The sequence below is a fragment of the Rosa chinensis genome, chromosome 3, assembly GCF_002994745.2.
Source record: "Rosa chinensis cultivar Old Blush chromosome 3, RchiOBHm-V2, whole genome shotgun sequence".
Lineage (NCBI taxonomy): Eukaryota > Viridiplantae > Streptophyta > Magnoliopsida > Rosales > Rosaceae > Rosa > Rosa chinensis.
Window position 1 is genome coordinate 40842009 of NC_037090.1, and position 18296 is coordinate 40860304.

At 37.0% G+C, this 18296-nt stretch overlaps 2 protein-coding genes across 3 annotated transcripts; one reads left to right on the forward strand and one right to left on the reverse strand.

The window, feature by feature from the left end:
- Window positions 1-1900: 1900 nt before the first annotated feature.
- On the reverse strand, window positions 1901-5572 carry LOC112192847 (E3 ubiquitin-protein ligase SINA-like 10). Its single transcript, XM_024332744.2, has 2 exons — window positions 5087-5572; window positions 1901-2785 (listed from the first exon to the last, which is right to left on the reverse strand). Exons 1-2 carry the CDS (start codon window positions 5495-5497, stop codon window positions 2099-2101), a joined length of 1098 nt encoding a protein of 365 aa, XP_024188512.1. The 5' UTR covers window positions 5498-5572; the 3' UTR covers window positions 1901-2098.
- An 11372-nt stretch (window positions 5573-16944) lies between these two features.
- LOC112193422 lies at window positions 16945-18296 on the forward strand. 2 transcript variants are annotated; one of them, XM_024333568.2, is made up of 2 exons: window positions 16945-17225; window positions 17970-18296. In XM_024333568.2, the coding sequence occupies exons 1-2, from the start codon at window positions 17009-17011 to the stop codon at window positions 18158-18160; spliced, it is 408 nt and encodes a 135-aa protein (XP_024189336.1). In that variant the 5' UTR covers window positions 16945-17008; the 3' UTR covers window positions 18161-18296. The 2 variants fall into 2 exon arrangements, with proteins under 2 accessions (XP_024189336.1, XP_024189337.1); XM_024333569.2 differs by having other exon boundaries at window positions 16955-17225; window positions 18006-18296.

Here is an 18296-nt window from a genome sequence, read left to right on the forward strand (position 1 = left end):
CCATGCATATCCTATTTCCAACACATACTTCTCATTTCTTTGTTTATTTCTAGTTTTTCTTTCATATCAGTATTTTTTTTTTGTGGCTTCTCCCTTCTTAGTTCGTTTTTAGGTCTTACTAACATGACATCTTCAATTCGCAGCTACCTTTATTTTAGATTTGGTAAGAAGTTTTTGCTTACCTTTAATATAGAATTGATTATGGTGTTATAGGTAAGATTTGTCCTAGAATTTGATTAAACATTTTTATTTCACATTTACATGCCTTATTTATAGGTAAGATTTCACAAGTTTAAAAAAATTCAAGTTTCTCTATATCTCTATATCTAAGGTTCTCTCATTATCTCACATTTTCTCTTTCATACATTTTATCTTTTAATTAGGTATAGGTTCTATATGTACATTTTTTTTTGAGTAAAATGAGGTCAACCTTTATTGAAGATGGGAGAGATTACATTACAATAGTTTCTGCTGCAATTGCAGCCAGTAAAAAACTAGGTGTAGAAGAAAAAGCAGAAACCTGCTGTAGAGTCTTAGCATATTTGTAAAAAACTAGGTTCTATATGTACATATTTGTACTTTTTGATTAGATTGGGAATATATTCTATGTTTTTTTTTCCTGCTTCGTATGTCTAGGTAGATTGAATCTCTACTATACAACTTTAAATACCTACTACTATATAGATACAATTGAAGCAATAATGTTTGAATTTTTGTTCTAATGTTTTTCATCCTATAATGTAGGTACATAAGTATTAGACCTATATCTTAGGTATAGAGTTTATATGAATGCATTTAGTCTTCTTTGTTTGAAAATTATTCATTGATGAATTGTAAATTTTGGAATTTGAATTTAAAATTTAAAATTGAGCTAAAATTGTGATCTAATTAGTGAATTTGAAATTATTTACCTTATTTGGTTCTAAGGGTAAAGTGGACTATTAAAAAAAGCAAATTGACCGCAATTAACAAGAAAATATGCGTAGACTACATCTAATTTTAATATAACAAAAAAGACTTGAATTGAATAATAAATATGTTGATTTTTTATATCAAAAATTCAAGAGAATTTTTAATGTGGTGGCTCTATGATTAATGGCATTCAAAAATGACCTCATTATATAATTGACCTTTTTTTTTTTAACAATGTGCCCAATTCGATCTTCGATCCATCTTTGAATTATGGAGCGTCTCAAACTCTCAAGTCTCAACAATTTCGCCACAGTTCTGATTTCATCCAGCATAGGGTTCACCCATACTTTGATCACCTCCAAACCTCTGTCCAATATTCTCAATTAAAGCTCGACAAGGCTGGTTAAGCACTCAACTCGGTGGCTGCCAGCACACGAGAATTTGAATAATCATTGATATTATAATGCAAATGAACATGAAATTTAGGACACAAAGGCGCCCATATATTGCCCATTTACGTACTTGACCAAACGACCTTACATTCTCCTTCAGAGTCAAGTATTGCAACAAGGTGCTCCGCATGAGGTCCTAAGTTTGTACAAGTGATTTGAAAGAGGCTCCTAGAGAAAATATTTGCTCAAGTAGTTACGTTGAGTCCCAAAGAATCTATAATGCTGCAACCTTTTTTGGCAATACCTAGGCATCAGCAGTTTACTTGGTCAGGCTTCCCACATAATACAAATGCAACTATGAGCAAAGTAGCCAACTAGCATTTCATTTAATAGAGTGGTAAGGCATAACACACTGCAGAGGTCCTTAGTTCAACTACTCCCTCCCCCATCAAGCTAACAAAACATAAATGGAAGTTATATACACATCAGTAGAAAGTGGCTCTTCCCAACACGTGAAAAGATTTCACATTCCACCTCAAAGCACAATTTTTCTGGTGGATAGTTGCTCTTTCCAACCGTACAAAAATTTCACAAAAGAAAAAAATAACAGAAAATAAGATTAAAGATGCTGCTCTATTCAGCAATATACATTCATTGCACAGTGCAAAATAACAAGATATTAAATCAATTGAAATGGAAGGCATCTATTGATGGTTTGATACATATGTTAAAAGAGTGGATCCAACAGTCTACTGTAATTTCCAGCACAATACAGAATTGATAGAAGAACTCATTTAAGTAGCATTGATAGATTGGAAGGACGGAGGGTACTGACCATTCCGCCATATGCAGATATCCATCTTGAGCTGGCCACAAGAACTGAAAAAATCACCTGGGATTATAAGGGAGCGAGATGAAGTAGGGCTATGACAATGGCTTGGAGTACTGTTTGTGAAGGACTGTAATTTGAGTAAACATCCCTTGGTTTTAGCAGTAAGATCATAGAAAAAGCCTCCCATAAATCTAGGTTGAATACAACTAAGCCTCACCATATTTCCTAGAATTTCAGTTGTGTTGTCAAGGATAAATAATATGCCATCATTCTGTTCTTGAAGAACAAGAAATTTGTCATTAAAGTTTATTGTAATTGAAAAGCTGCTGTTGTACAGGAAACGTGTTGCAGAGTTCAAATGATTACTGCTGAAATGTTGGTATAACTTCTTCGTTGAAGAGACAAAGTTGCAGCCTGAATGAGGGCATGAACAAGGTGAATGCATACATGCCTTTTCATGTTCATTTTTATTATTGCACGTCATGCGTTCTTTGCAACCATACTTGATGTTTTGGCATGACATTCTAATTGATTCTAGAACTTTCTCAATGGCACGACAACGATTATAACCAATGGGCCAGGAACATGAAGGACATTTATTTTTAATCTTCGTGCTGCAGGAGGAGCAAGCTATATGACCATTTTCACACTGAAATTCCAAGCACCAAAAAGTTATTAGTATGTTATATTAAAACTTAAGATATGCCTAACTTAATAGTTATTAGAAGATGATATACTTGGAAGGGGTAGAAAGATAGAAAGGGATAGAAAGGTATTGTAGATATGCGGCTTCAATGATTAATTTACAGAGAAGCAAAAGTAGCAGTATTTAACAATGATTCAAATCACCCTTTCAAAAAAAAAACAATGATTCAAATCATTAAACATAAAAAGATGACCAACGCTGACAAATTGAGATTGTTATATATTAATATCTTGCACTTGAAAAGGAAAAGATGTGACTATGATTCATAATCTTAACTCTTTAAGTAAATAATTGATATCTAACAGAAATCGAAGAAACTAATTCTACATGTCCTTCATGAATATGCCATGACAACCTTCTACCATGTTCCGAACCTGAAACTTCAGCCTAACTTATGCAGGGACAGGGAAAAAAAAAAGGGGTGCAGCACTCGAAAAACAAATATTGCACCCATAGCAGATGATTCCACAAAGATACTAATAATTAGAGGCCTAAAAACAACTTGATGATCATTTGGTTTGATACTAAGGTCAGGTTTTCACTTCCTTCTGTATTCCATTGACCATCACCATACATTGCACATATGATTATCAAGTTTGAAGACTTCAAGAATGGTTATCTCCTTGACAGATTCAGAGTTTTCCCTTCGTGGGATTGGGCACATGGCAATTTACAAGACAACAAAACCCTAAAATCTGCACAGCTTGGAACTAAATAAATAATCCAAGTGACCAGACCTTACAGAGTCATACATCTTTCCTAATCATATTTATATAAACCCATATTAAACCCTATACAAAGACTGAAAAAAAAATATTTCATAAACAGACAAAAATCATACACCAGATTTCACAGTCAAAAGAAGTAGATGAAAGAAAATTCACTAGTTATCAATAAAACTGACTTGTGTCCATAAATCAGAAGAGACACTACACAGGTCACCGGGACTTATGCCCATACATCAAATAGATACTATATGACTCGGCTCAAGCACAAAATAACTGCTCATCATCCATGTAAAGAACAAGATGGCATCAACAGGTATATATTAACCACCTTATTTTAACCATTTACTCTCAGTCTTTTCATGTATATATTCAAAAAAGACTTCAATTCAAAACAAGAAAAAGTGCAGTGGCATAGGTCCTGTTGGTTAGACAGGTTGTGAAAGAATCGGTTCTTTTAAATCAGTTTAAAACTTAAACGGAAAAATTGTTCTAATAAAATAAGAGTTGGTTTTATGAGATAAGACTCTGGAAAGAGAAAATACAGACAGTAAATATATTCTAGATATTCATGACAGACTGAGCCAAAGTATACCGTAAAACCCATTAGAAGTGTGCAAGGAATAGTATAGATATTCATGGCAGTAAAACCTATTCAAGGCATGAAAGGCAACGCAGAACTAAAATTTAATTGTAAATAGAACCCAGCAACCTTAAGGTACATTTTAAATTCATTCTACAATCTGCAGTATTGATGACATGAAAACTGTAATACGCCTAATTTACTTTATATCTGTAACACTTTTGAACTGGTGTCATTACGAAACATTTTTTTCATACTACATTTATGAGGAAGGTATAACGAATTGCAAGCAAATAAATACAGTCGCAGTAATCATACATGCATATTATGAAGGCCCCTTTTCCACTCCAGCAAACAACTATACCCAAATTCAAACAATAACATTGTCATTTGCACTACGCTGTCCACTTCTGTTACTGAATTGTCCATAGCCAATACTATTGCATTTTTGCTTCTACTATAAGTGCCATCTTCAAAGCAACAGGAATCTATGGACATGACACTACATAAAGTATTTATTCTGACAAGTTCAATTGTCTCCTTAGTGTCCATGGAACTAGAAGCTTTGCTTAACATAGAATGTTGATATTCTTTGCCTTTACATGAGCTAACATGACCGCAACCCTTCACGTAAAGACTGCTCAGTTTATTAAAGAATCATGCCAACCGGTGAAGGGTTGAATTTAACTGGTGCAGAAAAACAAATGGCATAAACCCACAACCCCAACTTAACAACAATACCTAGGAAGGTCCGCAGTCTATCACAAGAAATACCCATCAAGTTATAAGCATTAATCATATGAAATGAAACCGGCTTTAAATCATGAACTAACTGGCAATCAGAATAATATGAACAATAAAAACTCATAATAAGAAACAAGCAGTCAACCCCATAATTTGAAAACTGGAATGAGAAATGATTATAAAAGAAGAGACCTGGAAGACGGGGACGGTCAAGGATTCACAGCAAATGGGACAATCAAGCACATCGGGGTCGGTCAAGGTGATGGAAATAGACCTATCCGTGGTGGAAGCAAGAGCCGTCTCTTGAGCTGCCGAGGCAGAACCCAATTCGATGCTGGTCCTCGGCGACTCAAGTGTTACGAATTCATCACCTTCAGTTTCTTCTTCTTCTGAATCACTTTCTTCTTCTTCTTCTTCTTCTTCCTCTTCTTCTTCTTCTGTTTCCGATGATGATTCGTCCTGAACAGCCTGTAGCCCTCCTCCTCCTCCTCGTTCCCCTATGGCGACAGTAGCAGCTGTCCGAAGAACAAGACGGCGTCTCTTCTGCCTGGGGCTGCTTGGTCCTTCTCCATCTTCATCTCCGCCTAACGAGAATCTCGTCATGTCTCCTCTCTCCCTCTTCTTTCTTTCTTTCTTTCTCTCTGCGATCCCCAATTACATAACCCTAGATTTACCATCACCCTTATAAAACTCTAAACTGTAAAACACTTGCACGTGTCCCCACTCCACTCTACTCTCTCTCTCTCTCTCTCTCTCTCTTTTTCTTTTCCTTTTTTTTATCGAAAAATTTCATCCCAATATAATATTTCAGCAAACTCCTGACTTCCTGAGGGGTCATCATAAAATGTCATTTTACAAAGTACCTAAAAACCTAATCTACAGACAAAATAAGAACCAGCATACCACATGTACATCCACCTTTTAAAGTTACACACTTTTATTCTAAACAAAAACCATAAACTCTAAAGAAATAAAGAGTTCACAGAGTCAATGGTTAATGCGCCCTGAAAACAAATTAATTAACTTTAGGAGTAGGAGGTGACTTCTCACCCTCCACTCTCTCCTGAGGCACCAACACCTCTATTATGGCGGCAGTTTCCACCTCCTTTGCACATTCAAATTCAACAAAAATTAGCTTCAAATTCCTTGATGTGGCTCTTCCACTTCTCAGGCTTCTTGTCTTTCATATCCATACTCAGCTCACTAGCCAATTTCAATTTTTTATTTATTTATTTTTATTTTTTTAAAATCCCCTTACCCCACCCCACCCATATATATAGAGAGAATCAAACTCATGACACTTACAATGTTGGAATTCTAACTTATCTAGCCAATCTCAATTTATTTTTTTACTTTCATTAGGTCTACCTAACTTCTTTTTCTCACGAGAGATAGAGAAGTTTTCCATGATTATGCTCATTGCCAAGCAACATCACCATCTAGTTGATAGACCGCATCAGGAAGAGACAAATACCTCTTCCCACTTGATGTAGAACCGATGGTGACTAGGATTGAAAAGCAGCTTTGATCGCAAAAAAGGAAAAATTGGTTTGCCAAAAATTTAGCGTTCGGTGTCAAAATGCTAATTGTTATACCTTTCCGAGAAGCGAACAACGTCAGGAAGAAAATTTGTCGCTTTACCACGATGTATGGGCTCTTTCGAGGTTGTTTTAGGCCTCAAAACTACAATTTACTATTTTTCCAGCAATTATGGTTTTCTAGTTCGATTTGGATTTATTTTGTTTTATATTGTGGGCTTTTAGATCTGGTTGTTAGACACTCCAGGATTTCTTTTCTCATATATAAGCAACCTTAAACGATTGCAGACTCTGTCTTTCATATTACTATCAATCAAAGTGAAAATTTTCTCAGATTTCTCTTGTGGACTCCAAAATTCTTGATTAGGATTTATATCTTGTAAACTCAAGCTACTTTTCGACTCGTCACCAATAATAGCAGCACAGTCTACAGACTTTCTCTTCTTACCAGAAAGTTTCACCACCTCTCCACCCCGTGCACTCATATCCACCTTCTTAGGTTGCACCACGGCTAGAGGCATAGTCGCCTGCGGTAGCTCAACCACAGCATAGGAGAAGGAGTCCAGCCCTTTAAGAACTCGGATACACAACGATGATTTGGTCAGAAAAAGCAGGAATTACCACAATCCTAGAACCGAGCTATGCTTGTGTTGCCAACGTCCCTTAAACTTCCATGCTTGTGTGACCACTACAATCAGCAACACTAGACGATGATTGCCCGCCCAGATGGTTCCCATGCTTCCCACCCAACCCCTTTGACATAGCCAGAGCAAAGAGAGTGACAAGACCCACCCCAGATTTCACCCTGAAATCCAAAGTGGTCATCCGGAGCCCACATTTGAAGAAATTGTGAACCCCTGAAAATTTTGTTTAACTTTTAGAAGGTAATTTTTCGCCAAAAATATTTTCGCAAGGTGATTTAAGTAAAGAAATCGATTTCGGAGATTGTTTTGGTGTCGAACCCACCTATTGGGCCTTATAATTTAAGTTTGATCCGAGATTCTTTCATTTAGGCCTAAAAGGTTACAAAAGTTTAGTGAGGCAATCGTTTGTTGAAGTTTCAAAGACGATAAATTGAGTTGTAACAAAGTTTTGGATTTTTACGAGTGACTGCGCTTAAAGCAAGCGTATAATTTAACCCTGAAAATGTCATTGTTAGTATATAGTAAATAGGGATCGTTCTATTCTGGGGATTGAGGGTACACCTGTCATTGTACAACAAATAAAGAATTAAAATAAGTATAAAGTATTATTTACAAACATAAAACAAAGAACAGGGGGTTTTAGGATTATTAAATCAAAAATTAAATAAATAAAATAAAGAAAATGTAAAAACATATATACACTGGTGGAACGCAAGTAACAAAGATCAAAATCACAATCATATGAATGAAATCCAATCACAATTCCTATAGTTGATTTTCTATGTCATGAGAAAGAAGTTGACCATGTGGAACGTTAGAAAGCAAACGATTTCCCATATTTTACTTTCCTTCAATAATTAATCTAAGTGAAAGCACCTAAATCAATCCTATTGAACATGCAATCATAGTCTAGAAAGCTAGCTAATCAAGAACACATTCAACGCATGAAGAACAAAGAAAGGATGTCAACCAAAGTGCACAACCTAGTTATGAATAAGTTCACCTATTTGCAATCCTCCTTAATTGATTTCGACTTTTGTCCAAAGCCTTTACTACTTAAATCTAGCTCCAATTACATGTATATATCCTAAGTTGGCCACCAAAGAACACATACATACAAAAATTTTCTATAATCCAAAATCAATCAAGCAATCTCACATAAGCAACATATCAATCAACATAAAGAAATCACAATTTTATTTCAAAACATATAAATGGGCTTTAAACTTTGCCCTTAACGTCATGTTAACTAGAATTCATAACTCTACGAATCAAACAAAGGAAAACAAAAGAAAGTATGAAATACACCGTGAAAGATGGATGACAAGCCTTGAGATGAAGAACTCGAAAATCCTTGAAAGCAAGCAATCTTCTAGGGACGACACAAGGGTGGATGGCGGATAGGATCTTGATGTATTGCATGACTTCTTCTCCTCCTTGGTTGAGACGTAGGGCTTCTGAAGACTAGAGAATGGAGAGAATTTTTCTAATGTTTATTTTCTAATGGAGAGAGGTGTGTTGTGTTGTGGTGGTGTTTGTGTTGTTAAAATGTCTAGCAAAGAGGGGTATATATAGGGGAAGGCAAGGCTTTATGAATTTAATTTCCAAAGAATTTGCTGGTTGCACCACACAGCTCCAACCAATGAATTAATGCCACGTCAGCTCTACCATGTCACTCAACCAATTAAAAAGCTCCAAAATAATTCCATAATATTTTGTTGCTGATTTTCCCATGATTTAATCTTATTTTATTCACAATTTTCGGCCAAATATCTAGGCATGAACCTAGACAATGTATCCGGACTCATTTTGGACATTTTCTCCCTTAAATCTTTCCATGGCTTTATCCTTAACATCCTCCCCTTGATTTTCTCTTGATTTTTACATTAAACTTGCAGATTTTATTCTCTAATTTCAGCCAACATATCTTGAGGGAATTAAGGAACGAATCTGGACTTGTTTTGGATCTTTTCTTGTTGCACAAAATTCTTGAAACTCTCCCTTGATATTCTCAACGTAATCTCCTTGATTCTCTCCTTGCAAAAATCAGATTTAATCTCTCATAATATCTCCCACGTCATCTTCAAGCCATGTGGTCTCCTAATGCCTTCAGGTTTCCTAGCCTCATCAGGATTCTTGTGTTGACTGGGATTCCTAGTTGGAACAGGAAAACTTCATTTCTTCATTTCAGCTCATTTCCTTGTCATTTATTCCAATGTACCTAGAAAATAGAAAATAAATTAAAAATGATTAAGTAAAGGAAATAATTAAGAAAAATATGAGGAAATAATTATTAAAACGTTGCATAAAAATGCTCCTAGGTCAAAGTCGAGAATTAATTTAGGAAGTCTCCGATGACAAAAAAGAATAAAAGAAAAGTTACGAGCCCAAAACCAAAAGCAATCAACTAGAAGAGTTTTGTAATTCGTCGCAAGGGCAAGATGGGTATTTCGCGCACATTAGTATAAATAGGAAATTGAGAAAAACCTAGCCTCATTTTTCTTCCTTTCTCCTTCATGGCCGCGTCTCTCTCTCTCTCTCTCTCTCTCTCTCTCTCTCTCTCTCTTTCTTTCTCCCCCGACCTCTCGCACTCTCTCTTCTTCTCTCTGCCATCACCGGAAACTACCATTTCTGGCCACCAACTCTTGTCACCTCCACCACCAATCAACTCAGTACCTAAATCCGACCCAAACCCAAGAGAAATCGAAGCCATGCATCGACTCTGGCCTCCACCTGCGATCCTCCAAACCGCGACGCCACTGTCGCTACCTCCCTTCAGATTCCGGCTACCGACTCACCACACCAACACCACTGCTCAACTCAGTGGACTATGGAGACCAAAACCCAAAGGCAGCTACCCAACCGACGTCGGAAAATCGCCCTATACCCCACCACCGATGGCATCAAATCTGCATGCGTTCGTTCTCCAATCTCCAGTCTGAGACGAGCCAAACCACCACCATATACGGAGTTAGCATCTCTCCCTTGACCAAAACCCCATAACCCCGACCTTCGACTCCGACCAGAGTCGCCGCATGAGCTACACGCGCCGCCGCTGACACGTGAGCCACCAGCGCCACCGTGAGCGTCACTGGCTTACCTCTTTCATCTGGTAAGCTCTATTTCATCACCATGTTTAGTATTGAGGCCTCTGTTTTAATTTGGGAAGAAGTGGGTTTCTAACTTAGATTCTCTGGATTGGAGTTTGGAACCTCAAGCTCGGAGGTGAATGAAGAACTCAGGAGCTCAATACGGATTCTGAAAGGGTTGTGGATTTCTGCGTTTTTGGAGTGTTGGAGGAGAGGAAGCTGCTGGGTTAATTTTAGTTGAAAACTGGAAAAGGTAAGAACCATGTACAGGATCTGTTTTTGGATGATGAAATGGTCAAGGGTTGGTTATTAATGCTTTGGTATTTGATAGGTGTTTACATGACTGTTGATGGTAGATTGCAGCAATTGGAATTAACCCTCCATTTGGAAAAGAAGATATGGTAAGTGCTGGTCCCTGCAAAACCGTGGGTTTTGGTATGGTGATTGTAAAATTCTAGAGGTTGTTATCGAATGGAATGAAAAGTTGGTATGCTGCTTGAATGGTTAATGCTCCTTTGAGTGATCGATTGTTGTGAATTTAGCTAAAATGTGGACAAGCATGAAATGGCTAAATGTTTGGAGAAGATTAGTCTTATTAGTTAAATTGATGACGGAGTTTGAATTTGTCATATTGTAAAGTAAATGGTTGTTGTGAAAGAAAATAAGGAGCTTGAGTAATTATCAATGTTGAGTGGGATTCGGAATGAAAATGGTGGATTTTATTTGATTGAGTTAAATTAAGATATTGGATTAAAGCTCATGAAACAATTTACAAATGGAAGTACTCAAGTTTTATCATATCTCGGAGTGAACATAGTAAATAAAATCATTCGAGAATGGTAAATTATCCTATGTCTTTTATTGAAAGAATGCTAAAGAAAGAAAGGTTAAATAAGTTGATCCGAACTATGCTTAATGGACACAAGTGCTAACTTTGGTCACCATATCCCAAATGATCAAATGTTATATCATTTGAATTGTTTGGGAATGGATAATAGGTTGGGAATGGATAATAGGTTGTATCGATTAAAGGATGACTAGTTGGACTTCAAAGAAATTAAATCAAAGCTTTGGTTGTTCGGTTAACGCTATGATAATGTGAAGTTACTCATTAGTCTGAATTTATTTCAAAGGACTCGAGCGTGTGCACACGGAACCGGAACTGGACGAAGTATTGAAAGTCGAGAACAAATCTAATTGTGGACGAGCACTCCATATCCAGGTAGGGTGAGCTATTCCTTCCTTGTTAGAGGCTTTTTGATATACGTGGAATGCTCTAGTATAATAGTATGTTGCCTGCTAGTACATTTTTGGTTGTTTATTAGTCAATGTCACGTGATACTTGTCTTTTCATAACTGATGATTGCTGATTGCAAAAACCGAGGCTAGACTTGCATGTTGAGATACTGTACCCAATGTATGTTTGTACTTGTAACCTGAAAGTGAATGGTGTCGATAACCCTGAACCTTAGGAGGGGGCTGTGCTCCTATGTTAGTTGAGGAAAAAGGTAAGTACCGATGGTGAACCAGTCATAGGACACTCAGGGCCAGGAAATGGACACTTTCGCTACTTGTAGTCACAAGCACTACAGAGTGGTTAGCCGGTTCTCGAAGGATGACGAACCGGGCCAGTCACCGATTGTTTTAGAGTAGCCGGCAGGTAAGTATCTCAGAGCTTCAAGTTGTGTGAAGCATGTTGCATATGATTTATAAAAGAGAATAAATGTTTGTGATAGCCTCTCTTTAAAGTATTTTCGATAAACGTGCACAATATTAGGTAGTAAATATTTTCAAGTATATTATTTTTCAAACCTAGCATGGTTGGGTCAGCCCTTACTAGGCATGCGAGGACGAAATCTCACCCCTACAATAGTGTGCAGGTTTCGAGCATGTGGTCGGGGAGCATACAGGGGAGGCACCTGGCTCGTCTTAGCGTATTTCTCTTGGACTTTATTAAATTAAGGTCTTAGTCCTTGATCGGATTTTGAAGTAACTTATTTATTTACTTTTTATTTATTTATTTGTTTTCTACTCGTTTATTTACAAAATTTCGAGAGACCCGTAACCCTGAGGCGCGTCTCTCATATTTGTATTTACTTAGTGATTTGTTATTTTTCAAAGGCTCCTATTGTAAGCCCAAATCCTTTAACCCACTTTAAATTCCGCTTTGAAAATATGTTGTTCAATTGATAGAATGTTTGTCCAAGAAAATGTTTTGTAAACTAACAAACTAAATAAACCCAAAAGGCCTTGCAGTTTCTGGTTGATGGGTCATCGGGATGTCATTCGTGACATGTTGGTTTCTCATTAGCTCGGAGTCGCGGCGCTGTGGGACCCCCTCTTGGTCACCACAGAAATTTCACTAAAAATTTGGCGGAACTTCCGTTAAAAATGGGCTATAGAAAACCTTAAACCTATAAACAGAAGGAACATTTCTAATACTCCTCAATAATCCAAGCCATCCTCAACTCCTGGAGCCTACATGCTCCCCACAATAATCTATAACACAATATAATTACAAATCATCTCCATTTACAATTACACAAGATTTTAGTAATCAGAGCATTCTAATATTTTCACAGGATAAACAAGATATAAGACTAGGATACATAAATCCTACAATGTGGAAGTAGTGACGACTATACCTCGACTCTAAGTACGCCCGACCTCAATTAGTCTAGTTTGCAAACTGGACACGAAAAACTGAAAAGCCCAGGGAAAAGCATTTGAAAACTGTTGGAGTGAGTGGACGAAAAATATAAGGTAAAACAAAATATTTAATGCTTTCCCAAATTTAAATTTCTAGATAAAAGCAAAGCATGTAGTATGATTTTGTGAAAATACTTTAAATCCTTCTTAAGTTTTGAAATCTCAAAACATGCTTTGATACTGATATCTCAAAATCTACTGTAAACTCATCTGAAAATCATTTAAAAAACTCACCTAATGAAATATCTCAAATCATTTCAAAAATCTTGGAAAACTGAAATTATACTGACATCTTAAACTCTATTTCAAAATCATATTGTAATAAAACAGGCAATGGCTAGATAAAATTGCCTACTAGTCATCTCATGCCACTTAGATGGTCCCACCAACTAGCTAACGCATCAGAGGATACTGCCGACTGGAATATGAAAGAGTGATGGCTAGAGGGTACTGCCGACTAACCATTTCATGCCATCTGGAAGGTACTACAAGCCAAATGACGCATCGGATGGTATTATCAACTGGAATACTATGAGCCGACAGTTAAAGGGTACTGCCGACTAACTATCTCATGTCATCAGGAGAGTACTGCTAACCAGATGACGCATCGGAGGGTACTGCCAACTAGACTATATATTCTAGAGGGTATTGCTGACCAGAATATTGTTTGGGGGTAGTGCTGACTAGACTATTACTTGGAGGGTATTGCCGACCAGGTAATTCATGCATGTGCTAACATAATCATCTTTCATATTTTACCTCCTCAATTATATAACTCTGAACCCATAAGTTTCTCATCAACTCGTAACATTAAAATTTCCAATTTTCTCTCAATAATTCGATACTTAATAAAACCTTTTGGAACGTAAAACTTAATCTCCGGAAGAATGTCGCTTCTTGAAAAACACTTGGGAGCATCATGGATGAATTTAATCAAGAAACCAAGAGATGTGCATAACATGAAAATTTAGAAAGAAAATGAACACAGATTACACAATCATCCACAAAACCAAACGTAGATAGATTAAACCAACTACCCACGTTTGATCGGACTAATATTTCCTATGTTTTTAGTGCATTTCTCCTTACATTTTATTTAGTTATTTTCTTAGCAATGTCATTTCTAACTTATTTTGTTGTATTTAGGTACATTTGAGCTTCAAACGCAGAAAATGAGCTAAGAAGAGCTGGAAATGAAAGAAATGAAGGTAAGGCAGAAATGTGGCGCAGAAATGGAGAAATGAAACTTGCCTAATCCTACCAGGAAAAGGAATCCCAGTTGAAGTAGGAATCCTAACTCAACTAGGAGTGAACTCGGAAAAATGTTGGTCGGAAATGAGAAATGACAGAGTCCTAGTTGGACTAGGAAACCTGATCACACTAGGAGTCCTGATGCTGCTAGGAGACCTGGTGAGGCTAGGAAATGTTGTGGCTTCAAGATGACTCAAGATTGTTCAAGAATATTCTAGAATGCACAAGAAATTTCGGCAATTGAAGAATGGGCTTTGAAATTGTCTAATTGAGAAGTTGTTAGCCAAATAGTCACCCTCAAGTATAAGGAGTACAAGGTTGTCGAACCCACGAGGATTAGATTCCTTTCACTAGCTAGAGTGTTAACCTAAGAAGAGCTAAAATATGCAAATGTACAATCACAAACCTAAATTCAAAAGGAAATCTAGGCTCATGGTGAGTATGTACATTGTGGTGGCAGTGAAATTATTTGTTGGATAGAGTGGTGAACCAATTAAAATAAATGCTCAAATATTGTAACATAAACACTCTAAACTAAACTAGTAGTATAATGGATGAATTTAGGGGTTGGATTGTCTACCACTAACCTCCCTTGCAAGAATTAAAGTTCAAATACAAGTGATGCTATTCTAATTTCCCAATTACCCTCTTTGCATCCGGATAAGACTACAAAGGCTTAAACTCCTTTAATGTTATCAATTCTAACTGGATAAGTCTAGAATTAACTACCTAAGAACAATTCCTATTACCGGTTAAGTCTCAATTCATTGTTCCTAGATGCATAAAGGTTTGAGTTTAGATAATCATGCAAGCAAACCAATCCTAGATCTAGGTGATTTTAACTCACAACCTTCATATGCACATAGAGAATGCTATCATGCTATCAATGCTTAAGGTTAACCACTCCATAAACAATTTTTCATGAGATGACAGACACAACACATTCAAATTAGTTAAGTTTGAATGAATGCATTCACTTCTTGAATTAGCAATATGAAGATGAAAATCACAAATAACATCAAATGTAAATTAAAACAACAATTCATACAAGTTTGGCTAGGGCTTTCAACCCTAGGCCTAACAAAGTAACTACTCACTCATAATCATACAAATTAGCATCAAATCTATAAAGTACATCAAGGTAAATCAAAGAGTTAAGGAAAAAATGAACTAGTTGAAGCTTGACAAATCAATGGCTAGCTCCTCATTTGTTTTCCACCTTCAATGCTCCTTGAATCCTCCTTGATGGTGGAATGGATGGATGATAAGATTCTTGATGGTGATGATGAATGAAATGGTGATGAGGATATGATGCTCCTTTGACCAACTTTGAGTGGTAGTGATTAGTAATGAATGGTGGTGGTGATGGAGGTTGAGCAGTATGGATATTATGGGTTTGGATTTTGGGAGGTGGAGATGGAGGTTTTGTGAAGGAGATGAAGAGAGAAAGAAGATGTAATGGGGTGGAATGAGTGATACCTCAAGAGTGTAATGAAGGGATGTTTATATAGAGAAGAGAGAAAAGTTACCACAAAAAGTAACTTTACCTTTTCGCTTATAACTTTGGCATACGAACTCCGATTTAAGCGTACCATGTGTCCACAGACTCGGTTTAACGTCCTTTACAACTTTTGTGAAGAATTTTTTTTGAAAAACTGACCCGAACAAAGAGTCAAATTTTTGTTCCACTAAAAGTATCGAAACAAAGTAAAAAGTGAAAGTAATTGTCATTTACCGTACAAATGACTAGTAAACCGGTAACTTGAGATTTGGGACATAACATAGTTGATCGAATTCGAAGCGAAAACCAAATTGGCTGAATTTTTTACAACCACCATAAAACATTACAATCTCTCCATCGACCAGTTGATTTCTCCAAATTCATTTTCCACTTCATGGTTGCTTTAGAATGAACATCAACAATTTAAATGCAATGTATAAGTCAATACAACTTTAAGAGGCAAATTGGTATAGGCCAATGTCTTTGTAATTAAAATTGAAATTTTTATCTTATGTCCACGCACATCCATCGGTGGAATATTTACAGACGTGATGGGAAAAAATAAGCACGTTCCACGGTCGTCATGCCATCGGTCAACCAAGAAGACATACAAGTGACGACAGTTGACCAATTCGATCGGATTCGAAAATATGGTGAAATTGGCTAAATTTTTTACCACGTTCATAATTTAGTGTAATAATCACATCCAACGGTTAGTTTTATAATTTTCTTTGAATTGATAGACGTTGCTCTTTAGAGTGTATGATATATAAATATAAGTTTTTTAAAAAATTAGTATCTTTAAAGATTTATTTGTAAATAAAGGCCACAAGGCCCGGCCCAAAAAAGCCCGCAAGGCCTGCTTTATATGGACTGGCTTAGATCATTCGATTTGCAATAAAGCTCGGCCCGACCCAATCCGTTATTATTTAAAAATGTAGTAAGCGCCTGACCCGGCCCGGCTCAAGCCAGCTATGACCCGTTGATGAGGCCTATTCAGTATGCGGTATGTCAATGGTATGGAAATACTCGTATCGTAGCCGAGCTCAAATATGAACTTGGTACGGTTCAGCCTAGCCGAACACTCAATAAGCCAAAAAGTAGGCCACAAACTATATGGCTCGGTCCGAAATTCGACTGACTTGGTCCATTCGGCCCAAAATGCCAGCCCTAGTCTGGCCTGTAATCTCTGGTGGAAAACTTGAAGCCGGTTTGAATACGTCTGATACCAAATATTTTGGACTGCAAGTGAGGCTACTATAGTCCTTTCCTCGCCAGTTGCATTTGGGTCAAAACTGAAAACCGACCCGACAATTTCGAATGATTAATTACTTGGAGAAAAACTAGTTGTTGGTTTCTACTTGGTTGGTTCTGAACTTCTGATGGCTCTGGCATGGGGTGCTGCCGCTGCTCCATTGTTTTCTCTCCCTAAAAATCCGAAACCGAGTTTGAGATTTGGTACATTCCGATGCTCAACGAAGCCCGACAACAACGGCAACAACAAAATAGCGCTCAGGACTTGCAAGAATTGCAAAACCCAGTTCGATCCATCTCTCAATCACCTCAGGGCTTGTCGATTTCACACCGCTCATTTTGGAGGTACCCCTCCGGCCCTCCTACCTTTTTTTTTTTCTTTTTTTTTTTTGCGTATAAATTAGATTGCTGTATGTATTATCTGTGTTCTTGTTGAATCTATGCCACGATTACTTAGCTGTCTGGGCTCTGAACCCAGAAATATTATAGCCTGCCCACTCCTAATTTGGAATTAGAATTGAAACTATACTTGGCATCGAATACGAATTTCTTGGCAGTACCTTCTTGTATGTGTTTATGTTAATTTGACTATATGGACTTTCAGATGATATGGTGTTCTAATTTGTCTTCGACACAAATTCTTAATCAACATTTTACAGATGCCTTCTTCGTAATTTCAAACCTACATTCTTTGATTCTAGAGCATTACCTCGTGAAGTTTGGTGTAAATATAATTATTGGGCTGGGTTTTTGGGCTATATCCACCTGGAAGTATTTAAAGCCATTAGCAGTCTATGCTCTTCTGAACCCATGAGTCTGGAACAATGGTTGACGCAGGTCGAATCGGGTAGAACAAGGAGACTCTCAATATCTTTTTTTCTGGTTAAACTGTTTGCTTAGGCTGATTGGGTTTCTCAACATCAAGTGCTCTTGGCACTGTTTCTGCATTTCTTATTTTGTCTCTTGAAACATCTCTTCATTCACATCTAAAATGTAATGTGAAAAACAATAATATATATGCAAAATCAGAATGCATGCAAGTGAAATTCAGACTTATAAAAATGCTTGGTATTTTATCCTTCATTGTAGATGTCCTAAACATCTTGAATTTAAATACTCCTATAGGAGAAACAAAGAGGAAGTTTGAGAGTGTGTACACGGGGGGCACCATGAGTAGTCCCAACTCTGGCAAAGTTGTTCAATACTGGCATTGCTGTGGGTCTGAAGATCCCTTCGACCCTGGATGTACCGCTGCTCCTCACTCCTCCTATGATGACTGAGACCGATCCTTTCTAATATGCAGCTGATTCTCGATTTCATGTTGTAAAGATTACACAACTATCACATCTTAAATGACCACTGTCTTTTTACTTCTTTTTTTTTTTTTTTAATTAATTAATTACCTCTTTGTTGAAA